This window comes from Hevea brasiliensis, chromosome 11 (genome assembly GCF_030052815.1).
Source record: "Hevea brasiliensis isolate MT/VB/25A 57/8 chromosome 11, ASM3005281v1, whole genome shotgun sequence".
In the NCBI taxonomy this organism is placed as follows: Eukaryota; Viridiplantae; Streptophyta; class Magnoliopsida; order Malpighiales; family Euphorbiaceae; genus Hevea; species Hevea brasiliensis.
In genome coordinates, this window is record NC_079503.1 from 92985391 (window position 1) to 93002566 (window position 17176).

The 17176-nt window shown below is 36.2% G+C and overlaps 3 protein-coding genes across 8 annotated transcripts; 1 reads left to right on the plus strand and 2 right to left on the minus strand.

Moving 5' to 3' along the window:
• Positions 1-1178: 1178 nt before the first annotated feature.
• On the minus strand, positions 1179-6338 carry LOC110643082 (internal alternative NAD(P)H-ubiquinone oxidoreductase A1, mitochondrial). The gene is made up of 9 exons (XM_058130324.1): positions 6105-6338; positions 3844-4523; positions 3188-3401; positions 2619-2779; positions 2454-2519; positions 2208-2371; positions 1990-2104; positions 1729-1908; positions 1179-1640 (listed from the first exon to the last, which is right to left on the minus strand). The coding sequence occupies exons 2-9, from the start codon at positions 4426-4428 to the stop codon at positions 1485-1487; spliced, it is 1641 nt and encodes a 546-aa protein (XP_057986307.1). The 5' UTR covers positions 4429-4523; positions 6105-6338; the 3' UTR covers positions 1179-1484.
• Positions 6339-7578: 1240 nt separating this feature from the next.
• On the minus strand, positions 7579-14580 carry LOC110643083 (endonuclease 1). 6 transcript variants are annotated; one of them, XM_058130326.1, is made up of 17 exons: positions 14450-14580; positions 14043-14298; positions 13857-13952; positions 13540-13640; positions 13407-13468; positions 12928-13011; positions 12366-12458; positions 11950-12017; positions 9676-9841; positions 9085-9265; positions 8902-8994; positions 8775-8830; positions 8612-8695; positions 8397-8492; positions 8241-8305; positions 7999-8072; positions 7579-7874 (listed from the first exon to the last, which is right to left on the minus strand). In XM_058130326.1, exons 4-17 carry the CDS (start codon positions 13604-13606, stop codon positions 7750-7752), a joined length of 1314 nt encoding a protein of 437 aa, XP_057986309.1. In that variant the 5' UTR covers positions 13607-13640; positions 13857-13952; positions 14043-14298; positions 14450-14580; the 3' UTR covers positions 7579-7749. The 6 variants fall into 6 exon arrangements, with proteins under 6 accessions (XP_057986309.1, XP_057986310.1, XP_057986311.1 ...); XM_058130327.1 differs by having other exon boundaries at positions 14446-14534; XM_058130328.1 differs by having other exon boundaries at positions 13774-13952; positions 14043-14577.
• Positions 14581-14643: 63 nt separating this feature from the next.
• Positions 14644-17121, plus strand: LOC110639426 (uncharacterized). Its single transcript, XM_021790358.2, has 6 exons — positions 14644-15076; positions 15445-15624; positions 15838-15919; positions 16007-16114; positions 16235-16393; positions 16719-17121. The coding sequence occupies exons 1-6, from the start codon at positions 14825-14827 to the stop codon at positions 16913-16915; spliced, it is 978 nt and encodes a 325-aa protein (XP_021646050.2). The 5' UTR covers positions 14644-14824; the 3' UTR covers positions 16916-17121.
• Positions 17122-17176: the final 55 nt, after the last annotated feature.

The window sequence follows — 17176 nt, forward strand, 5'->3', positions numbered from 1 at the left end:
CACGTGATCTTTATTTGTTTATGACATTTGCAGTCTATGTAAGTGTCCATTATGAATGATTACGTATTACCTTAACCTCATTCTAGTTTTATTTTACTGTAATAGATTCTTCATGTCCCTGCTTGGTTCCATTAAATTGTGACATAATTGCCCTTTTTTAATTAGTGTTCACATTCCTTGACATTATTGTTCACATTAAACAAGACCAAAAGCAATGTGAACCTTTGAACCACAATATTTTCTGGTTTGGTTTGGTCAGCTCAAGTTATTTATTGGGTTTGAATTCTTAGAATAAGAACAAGAGACACCATGAACAAATTTGACTTCCCAATAAATTCAAAATTAAAATACAATGAATGGAATATGAATTTAAATAATATATAATTAAGTTTATAATGAATTTGATGGTCGGATTTCTTAAATCCGATCTCTTTAATTCGGAAATCGAGACCAGTTTTGGTCGGATCTGTGACCGCTCTTAGTTGAAGGTCAAGATTGTCAACTATGAGTCAAAATTTGAAGGGGCATACCTTGTAATTAAATCAACATCACAGGGCGGTATTCAACAACTCCCCGTATATAATCCCCCCAGATGGGGTGAGCTTTCGACTCGGGCTTCAGGATACAACCCAAATCAAAGCTTTGCTTCTTTCATTATCTTTATAGTTCTTTGATCTTTGTGGAGAGAAGGAGAGAGAATAGAAAGATGGCAGGCGCAAGAACGGCTATGATCAACAATAGGAAGGTTTCAAGAAGGTTTTCTGGCCGTCCAATCCCAAAGAGAGGGCAGGTGAAGGTGGCTATAGTGGTGGGTTTGGCTCACTCTGTTGCTTCTTTTTTCTCTTTCAGTAGTAGACGAGCAGGACCTCCTTCTCACTTTTCTTAGTATTTGTTAGTTCAGTAGACCCAATTTTGGACGTTCTTTTGTAAGAGTGAGATGTTTTGTTGTGAGTTAGAGGCAGCCTGTTGTACAAAGGAAAGATAAGCTTGTTGCTTTGCACATAAATTGGATTGTTCTTTTCAAATCTTACTTTTTGGTTGTTTTCTCTTTGTGGCAATCCTTCAATTAAAACTTAAAAGGAAGGGAAAAGATTGACAGCTCAATGAAGTCTGTTATGTTTGGTCCATTAGTTAGGGAATTGAATTTGGATCCAGATTCATTATAACACAAGTAGCAATTGATGAACAGAACATGCATTACCACAGAGATTGATATGGCAAAACAGGTTTTGGTGCACTAAATGGCTTACACAAGGTGTTTCCTTTATTTTCTTATGCAAGGTGTTTCCTTTATTTTCTTGAGGTTTCTAGCTTTCTAATATTGTACCCATCTATCCATATTGATTGGTAACATAAACCTTAAACTACATCCTGACTCCAAAATTTTTTGAATCGGAGGTTAAGATTAAGGAACATGGAGCCTGATATCTAGCTCAAATCAATATAAAGAATAAAAAATGACAATGGTGTATGCCCTTCTTAATCTATCCAATCCTTGAGTTGTCTCTGCCAAAAACCAGGGTGGTTGCCCAATTCACTGCCACGTAAAATCTGTTCCTCCAACTGACCACTCGTGTAAGATATGCAGAGCGCCAGATTAGCCAACTGATGAATCCAGCAAGTGATAAGCCTTTTGCATCCTGACACATAAAGACCAAAGTTTTTATCGCTTGGATGATAATAAATTGAAACATGGCATTAATCGTTTTCTGGAGCACTTGTGATTACCTTAGACTGGCGCAGATCAACCAGTGCCTTGTAACGCCCTACCGATGCCATACTACCCAGATGCCTGTAGACAAAAGGATCTCCTAGAGAGAAATCTTTTGCACTGAAAGCCTTGCCTCCATTTTGCTTTCCAATATTGTTAAACAACTCAACTAGATATTTCCCTTGCCTTTCTGCAACCTGCTTAAGAATTGTAGATCGATTAGCTCTAAGTTCATTGATGGTAACATATCCGAAAGGCAACACTTGCAGGGGTCTGACCTGAGCTAGAGCTGGAAGCACTGGCCTTCCTGTCTGCTCAAGAAAACCAGCACAGTCTCCAAGTGCAAATACATCTTCCACAGAAGGGACCCGCAACCATTGATCAATACCAATCCTGTATCACTCATTAAGATAACATGATCCATATGGATCAGACAACACAAGACTAATTAATGTAAAATGGAAAAGGGTGTAAAAAATTGCTGTTTGTCTAATACCTTCCACCAGGGGACTTGGGAAGATTTAGTGACTTGACAAACTGAGATGGACCGACACCAGTAGACCATACCAAGAGACCATATGGGACTTCTGTACCGTCACTGAGAAATAATTTTGTGGGATGCACCTCTTTCACTACACCTCGTGTGAGACGGACACCACACTGATACAGAACTCCAAATGTCATGGACGGTCTTGGAAGGAAACACATTCTAGGATATAGGACAAGAAGATAAATTAATTACCTTAGTCAAATGATTTGTTGCATATTGCCGTAGTCCAACGTCAAAGGATGATAGAATTTCATTGGCCTGTTCAAGAAGAACGAAACAAAACATTAGCAAATGACACCAATAGTTGATTTCTTCATACAAAATAATTACTCATGAATAAGGGAGGATTCATGTTACCTCAATAAGGGTAACCTTTATATGATCCTTAACATGAGAATACCGCTCCTGAACATCTCTCATGATAAAATCACTCAATTCACCGCTAAACTCCACCCCTGTTGGACCACCTCCAATAACGACACAGTGTAACAGGCGGTTCTTCTCTTCTTCAGGTATGCCTGCAATGGAATTACCAGAATATGTTATTCATTAAAATTTTGGCTTCAAGAATTCACAATACTAGACCTTGTTATCAAGCCAAATAAATAAGTTGAGGCGCAATAACTGCCTCAACAATTACATGGTAGTGAAGAGAAGAGCTTGTTCTTCTGTTGGGTGAAGGAGAGGGCAGGGACAGGAGTGAAACCATTCTGAAGAAAGTTAGCTAGATTCTTTGTAATGACTGAGCTGAATTACAGTAAAAATGCTTGCCAAAGATTTTCTTGGATCAATTGAAGAATAGACATTTCTTGAAAAAATAAATCTTTTTGAGCATTTTCCTCAATTCCTCTCCTTTGTTCTTTCCATGATCTAAACAAAGCATCTAGAATCAAGAAGAAATCTCATGTTGGAAGATTAACACTCACCTGGATTTTCAGATAGCATGAGATTCAAAAGGAGCTTCTTCCTTATTTCTTGAGCATGATTCACTTCTCTAAGAAAATAAGCATGTTCATTCACTCCCTTGATACCAAAAGTCACAGGCTCAGCTCCAGCAGCAATGACAAGCTTATCATATGCAACTTTAAACTGGTGAGGCTCCTGAGGTAATCCACCATTGCTTACTGTCTCACAGTATACCTGGCCACAATAAGGAAGATCACTTGTCATAATCGCTACAACTTCCTAATGCAACTTGTTTAGACAAGGCCAAAATCCAAATAAAGGTTAAAATCAACATAACATAAAATAATTCAGAAGTTATTATCAAGACTTTATTCTTTAATAGAAAAGAAGAAGAATTCTTAAAACCCTCACTAGCAGCCTCAGAGTTTTTTTTTTTTTTGTTTTTTTGTTTTTTTGTTTTTTTTAAGCTTACTGAAATTAACAAGAGCTCTTCCACTTACCTGTTACAATTATAATACCGTTTGAGTTTTCAGGCACAACTTTGTGCTTTTGCATTTATGTTAAAAAGGATTTTCCATTACGGACTGTGACATTGCACGTGCGAGATAATGGTAATATACGGATGAATAATATAAATACGAAAACCACAAAATCTAACTGGAGAAAGAAGACTCACTTCGTGTTTGTCCGTGTCAATGCCAGTGCAGGAAGCCAAATAAAAATATGAGTTGGGACTTGTTGCCAATGCAGACTGAATCCGACTAACAGGCTCAGCTACAGAACGAAACTCAAGGGTTCCAACACAAGTTGATGCAAGCAAAGGAGTGAAGACCATGTGATTCCTTGGTGATATGCAAACGACATCATAGATTTTGGTGTCAAGTCCTTTCATGAATCGACATGCTGCCCATCCAGTGCCAAGGACAACCACCCTTGGCTTTTCACCAGGCCTTGTTGCTTCCAGACCTGGATACCTTGGTTCTTCATACTCATTTTCTGATTCTTCTAGAATCCTCTCTGCATTAGGAAATTGATAATGTGGGGTTCCCCCAATTCCCCTGCTCCAAAAAGGGGCATGATTTACCTTCCTAATGCTCGAAAAGTATGATAGGTTGCTGCCTGCTTTAACATTTTTAAGGAAAGGTGAAGAAGACCAACTATGCTTGGATATTCCCTCACATAGTGTACCCTTCTCTGCGTAACTACCAAAGTTGCCTCCTGTTCTTCTCAAGCCATTCCTAGCAATCCTTGAAAATGCCATGCTGAGTATCAGTTCTGACCAGAAGACTAAATACCCTTTAAAGTTTAAACCTTCAATTCAAATTAATTATAATCAGAAGCTGTGGCCTATTGGACCTGCACTGAGAGGGAGAGAAATTAATAGAACTGCATGTATTCTGAAAAAGGAAGACTTCAAGACATATATAGAAGAAGCCAATTTGAACATTCCAAATCATTCGGCGGGATAAAAGGACAGAAAATAGAACAAGCAAGCTGTAGTCCAAAACACGCATACAAGTTTGATCAGGTATGATAATGACCCTTTCCCAGACTAGTTGACACGAAAACAAAAGACAAACTTAGCTTCCCTCATCAGGTGATGATAGATACAAGGAGAAGAGTTAGGTAATTATAAGCAGAAGCTAAAGCACAATAGCTGTCACTACTAATAACACGTGCATTTGTGTTTAATAAGCCAAATTCATCATGATTTCAACTACCCTGACTCCCAAACTAGGTAACTGTTGATATCAACTTGTAGTTTGATTACCTTGATTGATATATACTCGAAAATTTGAAATAAAAGCTTAGTTGAGTTGAGTTGAATTGAATATATATACTCGAAAACCAAACTTCTGCCAAATCTCTTAAGTGGGTTGCAATATTTCAAGAACCAAACTTGGTATACGATTAACCAATTTAACTAATCTAATAATGCAACCATGTGACCTATGATTGCATTTCTTTTCATGCGAAAAGAATTACCAGCCATAGGACATGATTTACTTACTCTAATAAATATAAAAATAATATGTCCATTTCACATTTAGACTCCATTTGTTTTACGAAAAATGACTTATATATTTTTCAAAAAAATATTTTCCATGAAAATATTTTCCTGATTGTAATGTTAAATTAATAATTTTTATTTATTTCATATATGTATTCGTATTTTAATAAGATTTTTAAAGTTTAAAAAATGAAAAATGATTTTTCTTTTTAAAAAATTGAAATAATTTTTCTTAACAATGACTTAATTTTTCTTTAATCAAGAAAATATTTTTCACCAATCAAATTTTTCTGAGTGCCCTCAAACACTAAAAAAATATTTTTTAAGGAAACATTTTTCATGAAACAAACCGAGCCTCAAATATTGAAAATTTTGACATCAATCTCAAAAATTTTCGTTGTTTTCAGAGATTTTAAAAAGCAAATATAAAATTTCTAAAAGCAAAAAAGTAAAATTTTTTTCAATGAGCAAGATCACATCACAAAGATTAAACAAGCCAACTTGAATAAATAAATTATTTAAAATTACTAGAACAACTTAAAAGAAGCGACAAACACTTACACGCAAAGATTTGCTCTCATTTCAAAACAAAGTCACCCAGCAATGAAACCAAATTCTAGATTCTAGATGCACCACAAAATTACCAAGTTGTTAAACAGCAAAGTTCTCAACTTTCACAGATCTTGTTAAACCAAGGAGGGAAAATGGCCAAAAATGAAACAAGCAGGACGGAACCAACAACGCACCAACTCAAATGAAACTCAAACCAAGCACAATTAATGGGAAACAAACACATGTACAGTTCTATAGATAATTACATAAAGGCAAACAAGAAAACAGAGCATTTGGCATCAACAATATGGGAAACGGAGAGAAACAGAAACAAAAACATGATTTGCAAAAACAGAAAGGTTCAAGAAAATTACTGTTTGCTTTTTTGGTGGGTTGGAGCTTGAACAGAGAAAGAAAAGACTGTGTCCAAGATTTCTGGGTCCGCTTTTTCAAGACACACTAAACACACTAAACCAGAACAAAATTCATGTTCTTATAGTAGCAGACTTAAGATGCAAGAAATTCATAGGAGAAATGAGAAATCTCTGAATTTTTAATATAAAATACAGTAAAGAATGTTAAAAAAGTGAGTTCGAGGAAGGAAGCATGCTTTCGTATATGCCTTTTTTTTTTTTTTTTTTTCTGGTGAGTTGGCAATGGAAGAGAAATGAAATCAAAGCTCGCGTGCTGCGTGTGGCAAAATTTTTTCTTCTAGAAACGATGACGTTTTTAAAGTTTTATTTACGTAGGGACGGTTCTGTCCCCGTCAAAATGAGATTCTTGCGGACCATGAAAGGGTAGTTTTGGGTCTCCATAGTGTCTTAGAGGTTTGACCGTGTGACTTTGTGGCCACCTAAAACCCTAGTTTTAGGGTTTCGTGATCAAGTGCGATCAAGTCTAGGATTTATAAGTTTTTGCTTGAAAATTATTGGTCAATGATACGCACGAAGTCACACGTAGGCAATATCAACGGAAAGCAAAAGATCAAAATAGGACCCACAAGCTCCGAAGAATCTGGAAAGAGAAAGAAAAGTAAGCGCGACGGCTTTCCTTGACGATGAAATGAATATATTGACACGTGTCAAATTCACATTGGGTGGATGGGACCATAATATACGGCATTTTAATTGCCAAAAGCGTGACTTGAGTTTCACGGTTGATTTCTCATACTATAGGCCGCCGCCCAGTTCAACGTTTTGCACTGAGCTTTGAAATGGAGAATCTAATTTTGTAAGTTTCCCGAAATTATTTAATATCTCCGCGGTTGCCCCAACGAATAGAAAGCGAGTAAATATTATACAAGGATGCTTAAATACCAATTTATAACATAAAATTAATATTTAATTTAAATAACATAAAAATTTTTATAATATTTGATAATTAATTTTTATGTCATTTAAGTAAAAATTTTAAATTAATGAAATATTGACATGTGTAATTTAAATTATCAGGTAATGAGTAGATAGAAAATATAATTAATTTTTGTTATAAGTATCAAATTAACAAAATCGAAATAAGACGAATCGAATTGAAACTGTATCAAAATTTTAGTTCAGTTCCAATTATTAAATAGATTCCAAACCGAAATTAGAATTGTTCACCCCTAATATTTATAGAGTTTCGTGAGATTTATATATTAGGTATTAAATTTGCTACACAAATAATTAATTAAATATAATATATTTTATAACAATATTTATAAATTTTTAATATTGTATTTTAAATAAATATATTTTCAACGTTTTATAAGATAATTAAATTTTTAAAATATAAATTATCAATAAAAATATGTTTTTATATAAATTATTAATTAAGATATATAAATTATTTTTAAAATATAAACATGACTAACATAATCTATTTAATATATAAATTAAAATATAATTTAATAAAATATGAGATACTACCCATATCCCAACTTATAAAATACAAACATAAACAAAGAGCACAAAAGTACAAGTGTGGTTACATGAAGAAATGAGATCTGTTTTCTTGTTCCCGTGTTGGTAGGCTGATTGTTTAGGCTGCTGATGCAATCCCTTCTTCAGAATCCCCAAATATCTCATTCAAGAACATTGCTAAACGAACTCCTCCTTGAGCGATGCGTTTCATGACGATTGGCATCCTTGAATTGAAGTAATCATCTGCAATATGTACAATAACAATAGTAAATTACATATATATACATATATATCTTCTGTATCTGTACTGGTTTTAATTGGATTCACTTGTTTGGTTTTTGCAATATATATATATATATATATATACCTGCTAGAGTTGCACCCTCCTTCACTCCTTTATAACCCCATTTGCAAGCCAAGTTTATGCTCTCTACAGCATACCTACACAAACCAAAAAGAACCATCAATAACAAATCTTAGCCAAGTATATATATATATATATATATATATATTGTTGATTTGACTCTGAATGAAATTCAAACTCTAGAACTCATAGTCTGGGAGACCTGATTGAGGAGAATATGTTACAATAAAGAGAAGAGAACCTACTTGTTTGGACATGAAAGGAGATCGTCACAATCTTTCCATGATGAGACATCATCATACCATATTCCCTGTGTTAACATATGACAACAATGGCACACATCAGTATAACCCTTTTTACAAAGAAAATTATTAATTGAATGGTCTTAGTCTTCTACTTACATCAGTGAAGTTTCCCTCTATGGTTTCTTGGAGGAGGTCCATGTCGTTTTCATAGAAATCTTTTAGAGCTGTGAGAATAATCTCTCTATCCCATACCTGTAGTCATTACATGAAGTCAAGGCATGAGACCTTTTCGGTTCGGTTCCACCAATTTTAGATAGAAATTTCAAGAATAGTAGGTATTGTTATATATTATCATTAATATGTTTACTTACATGATGAAGATTAGATTTGTGCCTGAACCAGTGCAATTCAATGGTGTTCCCTCCTTCATCGCTGGTGAATCCAACATGCATTGGCTGAAAATTGAAATCTTGATGAACATACTAGACACCAATGGGCTAAAAAAGATAGATTAAAGACTCACCAAACATTTACCTGATGAATATCTCCCATGAAGTGAGACAAGAATAGCAAGGCTTCAGTCAAATTATCTGCAAAAATGAATAAATTAGAGGAGCGTATATAGCAAAATTGTAGTAGCAGGAGGTGTGGGATTCCTTACATCTGCGATCTGTAGTTCCCTCCCTGTAGTGCAAAAGCTGAGATGTAAAATTCTGAATGGCACCAGCAACACACAAATCCTTCACACAGTCCCCTAACAAAATTATAATAAAAACCCATATTAATAAATCCCAATTAAAGAAAGCAACAGTGAACAACACTTGAAATTAGGCTCAGGGCTTACTTGAATAATCAAATGTGCAGTCTTTGTCTGGGGTGTCAATGAAGTGAAGAGAGCTTGTCCACCTGTATTTGTGCCAGTGCCGGATTTGGTCAGGCCATATGCAGAGAGCTGATAAGTCCCCCTTCAAGTTGTGAGGTAACAAATGTTCTACAGCATGTGCTGCCTCAGGTCCTAAAAGGTTCTATTAATTACAAAGCATTAGTTATTCAGAGGGCTCCTAGTATACAAAAGGTTGATGTGTATGATGGACAATCATTCCTTGAAAGCAAAGTTATTAAGCTTGTCCACCCTTCTCATAAACTCTGAATATAGGCTTACTTCCTTGTGACCTCACAGCTACGGAGAGAACACAAATTAATTGGCACAAATTAATTGACTGTTAAAAAAGTGGAATGGCTAGGCACCTTTGGAAAACTAAAACTCTATCAGTTATTTTATTTTATTTTTGGTTGATTTCTCATTATGATGAACATACACCTCCCATGGTGATTTAGTCTTTGATGATTTTTTTTTTTAATTGGAATTGATAGTAAATTTCACACAATCTTATATATCGACTTTTGACAGTGCGACCTGCTAACATCATATTACCTGTGCAATCCGACATGTCATTATGTGACCCTCCTTGCTCCAGCCAAGAGCTCCAGGAACTAAAACGGTGGCCATACCCACGAACATTACAAATGCAAACGAAGACCATCTCAGAAGACCTCCACTACTATCCATCCTTAGTTCTTTGCTTATCAGTTCGATTTTTCTTCCTCCAGCATCACCCGAAAAACAATTGAGAGAAGGATAATTGACAAATGAAATGAGCCCGTTAGAAATGAGTTATAGATACAACTTCCATGAGGCTTCTGATTTAGATATACGCAACAAGGAAGAGGTTCTCATTGAGTACAAGAATTAAATTCCACTTTTGAGTGCCCTTAACGTTGACGATTTCCCAAGCAACAAGGGCATATTCTGGAATACAGAGGCATCCCAGCAACATTATGGGATGAAGTCAACAGTTGGCTATAAATTATACTTGTTATAGAATGCTTAAGAGAATTGGCAAAGGAGAAAAAGATAATTAATTGGATTGGCACATGAGGTGTTGTGAAATGGGAAGGTCGTGCTATATATAAAGTTATCCAGTCCCGGTGGTCCCGCTTCTGTGTTTATCCATTGATAATGCTTCTCCAACTGTTTTATTCTTATGTTTGAGCAATCTTTCCTCGAGAAGCAAAAATGCAATTGAGGGTGGCAGCAAAGCAAATGCCGCCTTGGGGCAAGCCTTTTCTCCACAATAGGCGACCAAGTAAGAAAGTAATCATCTACAGCAAAATATCAAGAATTACAGAATGATATGAAACAATTTCCATCAACCAAAGAAATTCAGGTAGTTGATCCTTGGGTATGCAACTGAGTTGCATATTGAGATTTTGGTACATCAGCATCTCTCAGCACCAATGCCGCTAGCTTACCGAACGTGCATGTGTATGCCACGAGTTGGCCATGAGCATGTATGAAAAATGCTAAATAAGGATGATCCAGGGAACCACAATGTACGCAGTTGACTAGAAGAAACAATTCCATTGCACAATCAATTGGAATATTATATAAGACATTTCGATTTGAGTTGTCATTCATGTGATAGATAACAGTGGATGACATCATTCCTGACCCCTCGAATGACCTCAAGCAATAGAAAGGAAAGTGTACAGCATGCAGGACATGTGGCCACATATTTTAATAATTTGAAGAACTCTCTGATTTGTTTGCTTCAATTTTCTAGCTCAGGTAATCACAACTTAATAAATATAATTGGGAGAACATATCCTCAAAAAAAAAAAAAAAAGAATTGTTTTTCTTTTTTACCCCCATCTTGGCTTCATTTGCCTAAAATAACGTTGTATGGTGAAATTTTAATTCTTGCAAAGATAACCCTAGTCTTGCTCAAAGGCAAGGCTACCCCTTTTAAGGCAGCTGTGAAAGCAGGACCACCACTTGCAGCAACCAGGCTTTACTCTGTATAATGGATGCACCTCCAACAGTTGATATAGAAACTTGAGCATGTTTACCATTATCTCCAGCAATATTTTAGAGGAGGAGTTTTTGCATTAATAATTTCTGTTTAATGAGAGTCCATCAAATTCAACAAATTTCCAGCTAGGTCACTACTTAGCTGCTTGGTACTCGGCAGTCATATTTTGATCAAATGATGAATATGTTGCTTGAGAAAACAACAAAATGACAAGTGCATCTTTCATGTAACTAAAGAAATATCTCCCAAAGTGCTTCCAGGTGTGGCATTCTCGTATGCAAACTTGCATGCCAAGCTAATGCTTTCAGAAGCATACCCCCACGAAGTGGAGGAGGAAAAGAAAAATCATGTTTACTTACTTCCTAGTCCTTGTCTATACATGAAATTAAATTTCTTTCTTACATGAAATGAGAAAACTGGATCTCAAACAAACAAGCATTACTCCGTGTGGGCATCTCTCTCTATCTCTCTATATGTGCAAAGGCAGTTTCAATAAAAGAAAAAGCTTTGATTCAACTATTCTTTATCAAAAAATGAATTGATCAATTACACACTCTCGTGTTTGCAAGTTAGTAAAAACACACACACACATACTCTACTTCTCCACACTCGACTCCCGATTCTTTTTTACTGATACATTTCTCTATGTCCTGACCATTTGACCAATTGGTATCAGGAATTCAATCAAACAAATATATGACTATAACCAAATTTAAGCATATGAGAATTAATGCTGTACCTAGTTTACCAATTACCACCATTTTCAATATCTTAGAACAAATATATCAGACACATGCATTTAGACACAGAGTAGAATAAGAAAGGAATGAACTTACAGATTCAAACAAACTCTCTGGTTTTTTTGACAACATTCCCATAATGATAGTTGATTGGACCAACCTTCCTGACAATATAAAATAAGAAGCAATTGCAAACATCAAAAGCTGTACAAAACACAAGAAGGATAGGAAAGGAATAGATTCATAGCCCAAAATGAGCTTCATAAGAACTTAGTTTGTAATTTTCAAATGAATCAAATACATTTTGGTACTGTTGCAGAGTGTGATGGAATTTACTGGGTTCTGTACAATACAACGCATTACGCTTTATAACAGTCTACCAGACATACTCCCAGAATGATAAAAGAACATATCTCTACTGTCCTGAAAAGTTATAAACACCTCTCTAGTGTGTGTGTGTGTGTGTATTTTCATTTAACAATCAGATACGCTAGGTAGAAGGAAAAACATACCGTCATATTATTCTGAATGGCTTGTATCATGTTTGCAAGATCTGAACCATAGAATGTCTTCAGGGCTGAATCAATAATTATGTTATCCCATACCTGGATTAGAAAAATTGTATCAAAACTGAAGGCAAACTAACAAGAATAATGTTAATGAAGGTATATAGTCATGCAATTCCAGAATAGAACTTCTTTTATGAGAATTTGTTCTTTTGGATGTGCATAAAAGCTGACCAATATTTGGCACACCTTGTGAAGATAAAGTGCATAAAGAGCTATATGATAATGACATAAAAGAATGTCAGGCGAGGGTAATCAAATGGTGCTTCCAGGGGAATGAGCTTTTCTGTATATTACAAGGAAACTGATTTTCTTGATTGTATTGCCATTGCAACTTCAATTTATTTCACATCTTCTATGCCTATCATCCAAGTTGAACGGATGACACAATATGACATATGCAGAATGTGCACATGTCCAATGTTTAAACAGAACATGTTTTATCATAAGGAGAAAATGATCCTCTCTCCCTCTCTCTCTCCCTCTCAATAGATTATAAAATGCTTACATGGTGTAGATTTGTCTTCATATGGCACCAATGGACTGTTATTGTATTTCCACCCAAATCTCCAGTGAAACCAAAATGCAGGGGCTGTCATCACAAAAAAAGTTAAGAAATCAGGTGAGTGATCATCAAGTTGAAAGGTAGAGCAGTTTTGGGGTTCTGTAGACAATATCCAAGCACTCTCAAGAATTATCCAACATACATTGTAACACATGGAATATCAACAACAACAATAACAAGGTGTTCTAATAAACTAGAGTACAAAATCAGGCAGGCATGGTATTCTATGTACCAAATAGATGGCCTTAAAAAAATTTTCCTTTATCTTCAACAAAAGTTGGTACTTTTTTTTTTCCAAAGGCTGTAGAAGAAGAATAATTTGAAATTGCTAGTCAGATAATAATTCAGTCACTTTTGCTACTTAATATTTTGTATCCTATGTCCTGCATTAAATTTATGTGGTGTCAGCAAGAGGAGCAGACCTGATGGTGATGGACATCCCCAATAAAATGGGCTAAAAAGATAAGCGCCTCTATTAAATTGTCTGCAATCAACATTGGAGAGTTCCAAATTACACAAAGTTAAAGGAAACATATTATGTTATAGCACTTTTACACGTCAACTTCGAACATATGCTGATGTAAGTTGGTTTGTGTAGTTGAAAATTGCTCCAATTACACATCTGTCTTTATGTCCAGCAGAGTCATGACAATCCCCTATCAGAAATCAGGAGACAATTATTAAACAAACTAAAATATGTATCTCTCTGTAAAAGTGAAGCCCATGAAGGAAAAAGCTATTCTAATTATGTTTATAGCTGAACAAAGGAACATCAGCAGCAAGGCATACTTGCTACAATATTGATAATTACACTTGAAATTGGCTGTATCAATATAGCGTAAAGCACTACTCCAGCGATAGTGGAATCAGACCTCATCAGGCGAAAAGCAAACAGCTGCAAGGTCACCTTCAGCAGAATCAGGAAGCAATTCATTGACTGCAGCTACAGCATCTTCACTTAAATAGCCCTGAAGGATTAAAAGGTTACCACTCATTCCTTAATTAAATCCTCAATCTGGCAACTTCAAAATGATGAAAAAAATACTTCAAATACTAACCACCACCACCAAGTAAAACCCATCAAGATAGCAAATAGCAAATAGCAATCCATTTAAAGTGATTCTCAAGAAAAGCAAAATCTTGATCATCGCGAACTGACTAAATTAATAACTATTAAACTTAAAAAAATCCCCCCTCTGCTATCTCGCGAACAGCATAGTGGCCTTCCTTTCCCCAGCCCAGAATTCCAGTAACCAATTGGAGAATAACAAGCACCCTTCCAACCAACAACAGCCCAGAACCCATCACCCATGTCTGTTCAATCAACAAAGTGCCCATTACAAGTAAATTTATGAGAAAATCAAAGAACATAAAGCATATTTCGAGGCGAAAGGAACAGCTCAAGTGAACCCAAGGCGCCTCACGCTCCCCAGGGCCTTGTTCTACTTGTAACCAACTTACCTACCTAAAGATCAATCAAAAGCGGGCGAGATCTGCGCTAACTGCAGCGATGATGATGGTAGCGTTGTACTAATCATTGTAGTTCCCATTTCCAGTCGTCTCACCAATCAGACTGTGCCACGTTGGAGTCAAAATTTATTTTTTTAAACGGTAAGGAGATATATTCCAATACGTCGATTTTATTTCAACGTCCCATTCCTAACGACAGGCCGTTCCACCAGTAGATTTTGAATAATATTACTTAGATTAGGAAAACTACTACAATATCTCGTGTTAATAAAACGATAGGTCGTATTCTTGATTATATACTGGAGTCTGCAGACTTGAGCATCGCATCGACAACTCCATTGGTCGAACGCTAGAAAAAGTCGAAAACAAAATGAAAGCAGTGGTGATAACTGCACTAGGTGGCCCGGAGGTGCTGCAATTGCAAGAGGTAGATGACCCGCAAATCAAAGACGATGAGGTCCTCGTCAAGGTCGAAGCTACGGCCCTCAACCGGGCGGATACGCTCCAAAGAATAGGCAAGCACCCGCCTCCCAAGGGCGCTAGCCCCTACCCGGGTCTTGAATGCTCCGGCACCATCGAAGCCGTTGGGAAACTCGTTTCTCGCTGGAAAGTGGGTGATCAGGTATTTTCCAACTTTCTCCAAGAAACCCAATTTATAAGCAAAAGATATTTTGGTTATTTTCTTGGTTGTTTTTATCAATCTATTAATGCTTAATTACGTCTATTATGATGAGAAAAATTGATGATGGTTCTTTAATTTGTTTATTTCTTGGTATGCAGCAATTGATTGAAGAGTGAAAAAGACTGAAAATTTAGTTGTATTTTTTTTTTATATATATATTCTCTAATATAAAAAAGATTAAATTTTAGCTTGAAAAGGCTTGAAAGTTTCCATCTTCTGGTTCTTGGAGGATTAAAGGAACTGATATTTATGTTACTTTAGTAAACATAACATTCTTATGTAGTCATATGAGTGCCTCTGGTATGCAGGTGTGTGCTCTTCTTGCTGGAGGTGCCTACGCGGAGAAAGTGGCAGTTCCAGCGGGACAAGTTCTTCCTGTCCCGCCTGGCATTTCCCTCAAGGATGCTGCTGCTTTCCCTGAGGTGGCATGTACTGTTTGGTCCACTGTTTTTATGATGAGTCGGCTGTCTGCTGGGGAAACCTTTCTGGTAACATCTGATCTTGCTCTATACCTAGATGTTTGCTGGTATACTGCAATTTATGTTTATTGAAGTGATGCAGTTCTACTAAGTGTGATTATTGTGTTACTTAGATCTATAGGTCATTTTATATCTTACTTATGATTGTTAGATATATTTGTTTCTACATGGATTCATTAATGTGTGGCTTACTGCTTAAATTGACTTCCATTTGATTTCCAGATTCATGGAGGCTCTAGTGGGATTGGGACTTTTGCAATTCAGATAGCTAAATATAAAGGGGTTAGGGTGTTTGTCACTGCAGGTCGGGCTGCATTTTTCATAAAATTCCTTGATTTGCTATGAAAACATTCCAAGCTAGTGTTCATATATTTTATTTCTTGATCATCAGGCAGTGAGGAAAAACTAGCTGCTTGTAAGGAACTTGGAGCTGATGTGTGCATCAATTACAAAACAGAGGACTTTGTTGCACGGGTGAAGGAAGAAACTGGTGGGAAAGGTATATTCTTTTCCTAGGCGTCATAGGCATCATAAATTTAATGGTTTGCATGTGCAAAGTGCTATCTGTCAATGCTTGGATTTTCTTTTCTAAAGCCTAATGTATTGTTTTCAATATCAGGTGTTGATGTTATTTTGGATTGTATTGGTGCATCCTACTTTCAGAGAAACCTGGACAGCTTGAATTTTGATGGGAGGCTTTTTATCATTGGCTTCATGGGTGGAGCTGTGACGGAATTAAATATGACTTCTTTGTTGGCAAAACGGCTCACAGTGCAAGGTATCATTGAAGCCGTTCATTTATTCTGGGTCTGTGTTACATAGGCCTGGATTTGGGTGAATCTATTAATGACTACCTTTCATCTAAGATGGTTACTCTGCTAAGTGTATTTCATAGTGCATGTTTCTCCCCCATCTCCATCAAAGTCCCATGATATTTTCCTTCTAGTAGTTGTTCGCTCAGATTCTCCATTTATATTCATATGAAGTATGATTGAACACAATATGAGCTAGTGTGCAAGTTTGAGCATGGTTCTGACGTGTTTTTGGGCTGTATACAGTTATTGATCTCCATTGACGTAGTTTATTGATAATTGTATATGCAGCGGCTGGTTTGCGTGGTAGAAGTGTAGAAAACAAAGCAGAAATTGTGAATGAGGTGGAGAAGAATGTTTGGCCTGCAATTGTTGAAGGCAAGGTGAAGCCTGTGGTCTATAATCATTTTCCATTATCTGAGGCTGCGGAGTCTCACAGACTCCTGGAAAGTAGCCAGCACATCGGAAAGATTCTTCTTGTTCCATGATGCTATGGATGGTCAAGTAGCTTTATTTGATGAGATCCGCCAGAGTCTTTATCTTTGGAATGACTATTCCCATCTTTGCTAGTGTGCTTGTAATTTAGGAATAAAAGAAGCCTGCGAGTTATATTGTGTTTAGTTTGTTAACTTGATATTTCCAAAGCTGGCGTGATATTTCCCCTTGAATGAAACAAATGCAAATTTTATACCCATCTATAGTAGTTCATTGCAACTAAATGTTTGAAGGATCATATGTTCTACATTTAT

Coding starts and splice junctions, on each gene's coding strand:
- LOC110643082 (XM_058130324.1), bottom strand. CDS start 4,428: ATGGCATTTTCAAGGATTGCTAGGAATGGCTTGAGAAGAACAGGAGGC. Junction 2,105..2,207: donor CCCAAGTCCCCTGGTGGAAG/GTATTAGACAAA, acceptor TGAGTGATACAG/GATTGGTATTGATCAATGGT. Junction 1,909..1,989: donor TGCTTCCAGCTCTAGCTCAG/GTCAGACCCCTG, acceptor ATTCTTAAGCAG/GTTGCAGAAAGGCAAGGGAA.
- LOC110643083 (XM_058130326.1), bottom strand. CDS start 13,606: ATGTGTAATTGGAGCAATTTTCAACTACACAAACCAACTTACATCAGC. Junction 8,831..8,901: donor GGGAACTACAGATCGCAGAT/GTAAGGAATCCC, acceptor TCATTTTTGCAG/ATAATTTGACTGAAGCCTTG. Junction 8,696..8,774: donor TCATGGGAGATATTCATCAG/GTAAATGTTTGG, acceptor TTCAATTTTCAG/CCAATGCATGTTGGATTCAC.
- LOC110639426 (XM_021790358.2), top strand. CDS start 14,825: ATGAAAGCAGTGGTGATAACTGCACTAGGTGGCCCGGAGGTGCTGCAA. Junction 15,625..15,837: donor CTGCTGGGGAAACCTTTCTG/GTAACATCTGAT, acceptor TTTGATTTCCAG/ATTCATGGAGGCTCTAGTGG. Junction 16,115..16,234: donor GGAAGAAACTGGTGGGAAAG/GTATATTCTTTT, acceptor TTTCAATATCAG/GTGTTGATGTTATTTTGGAT.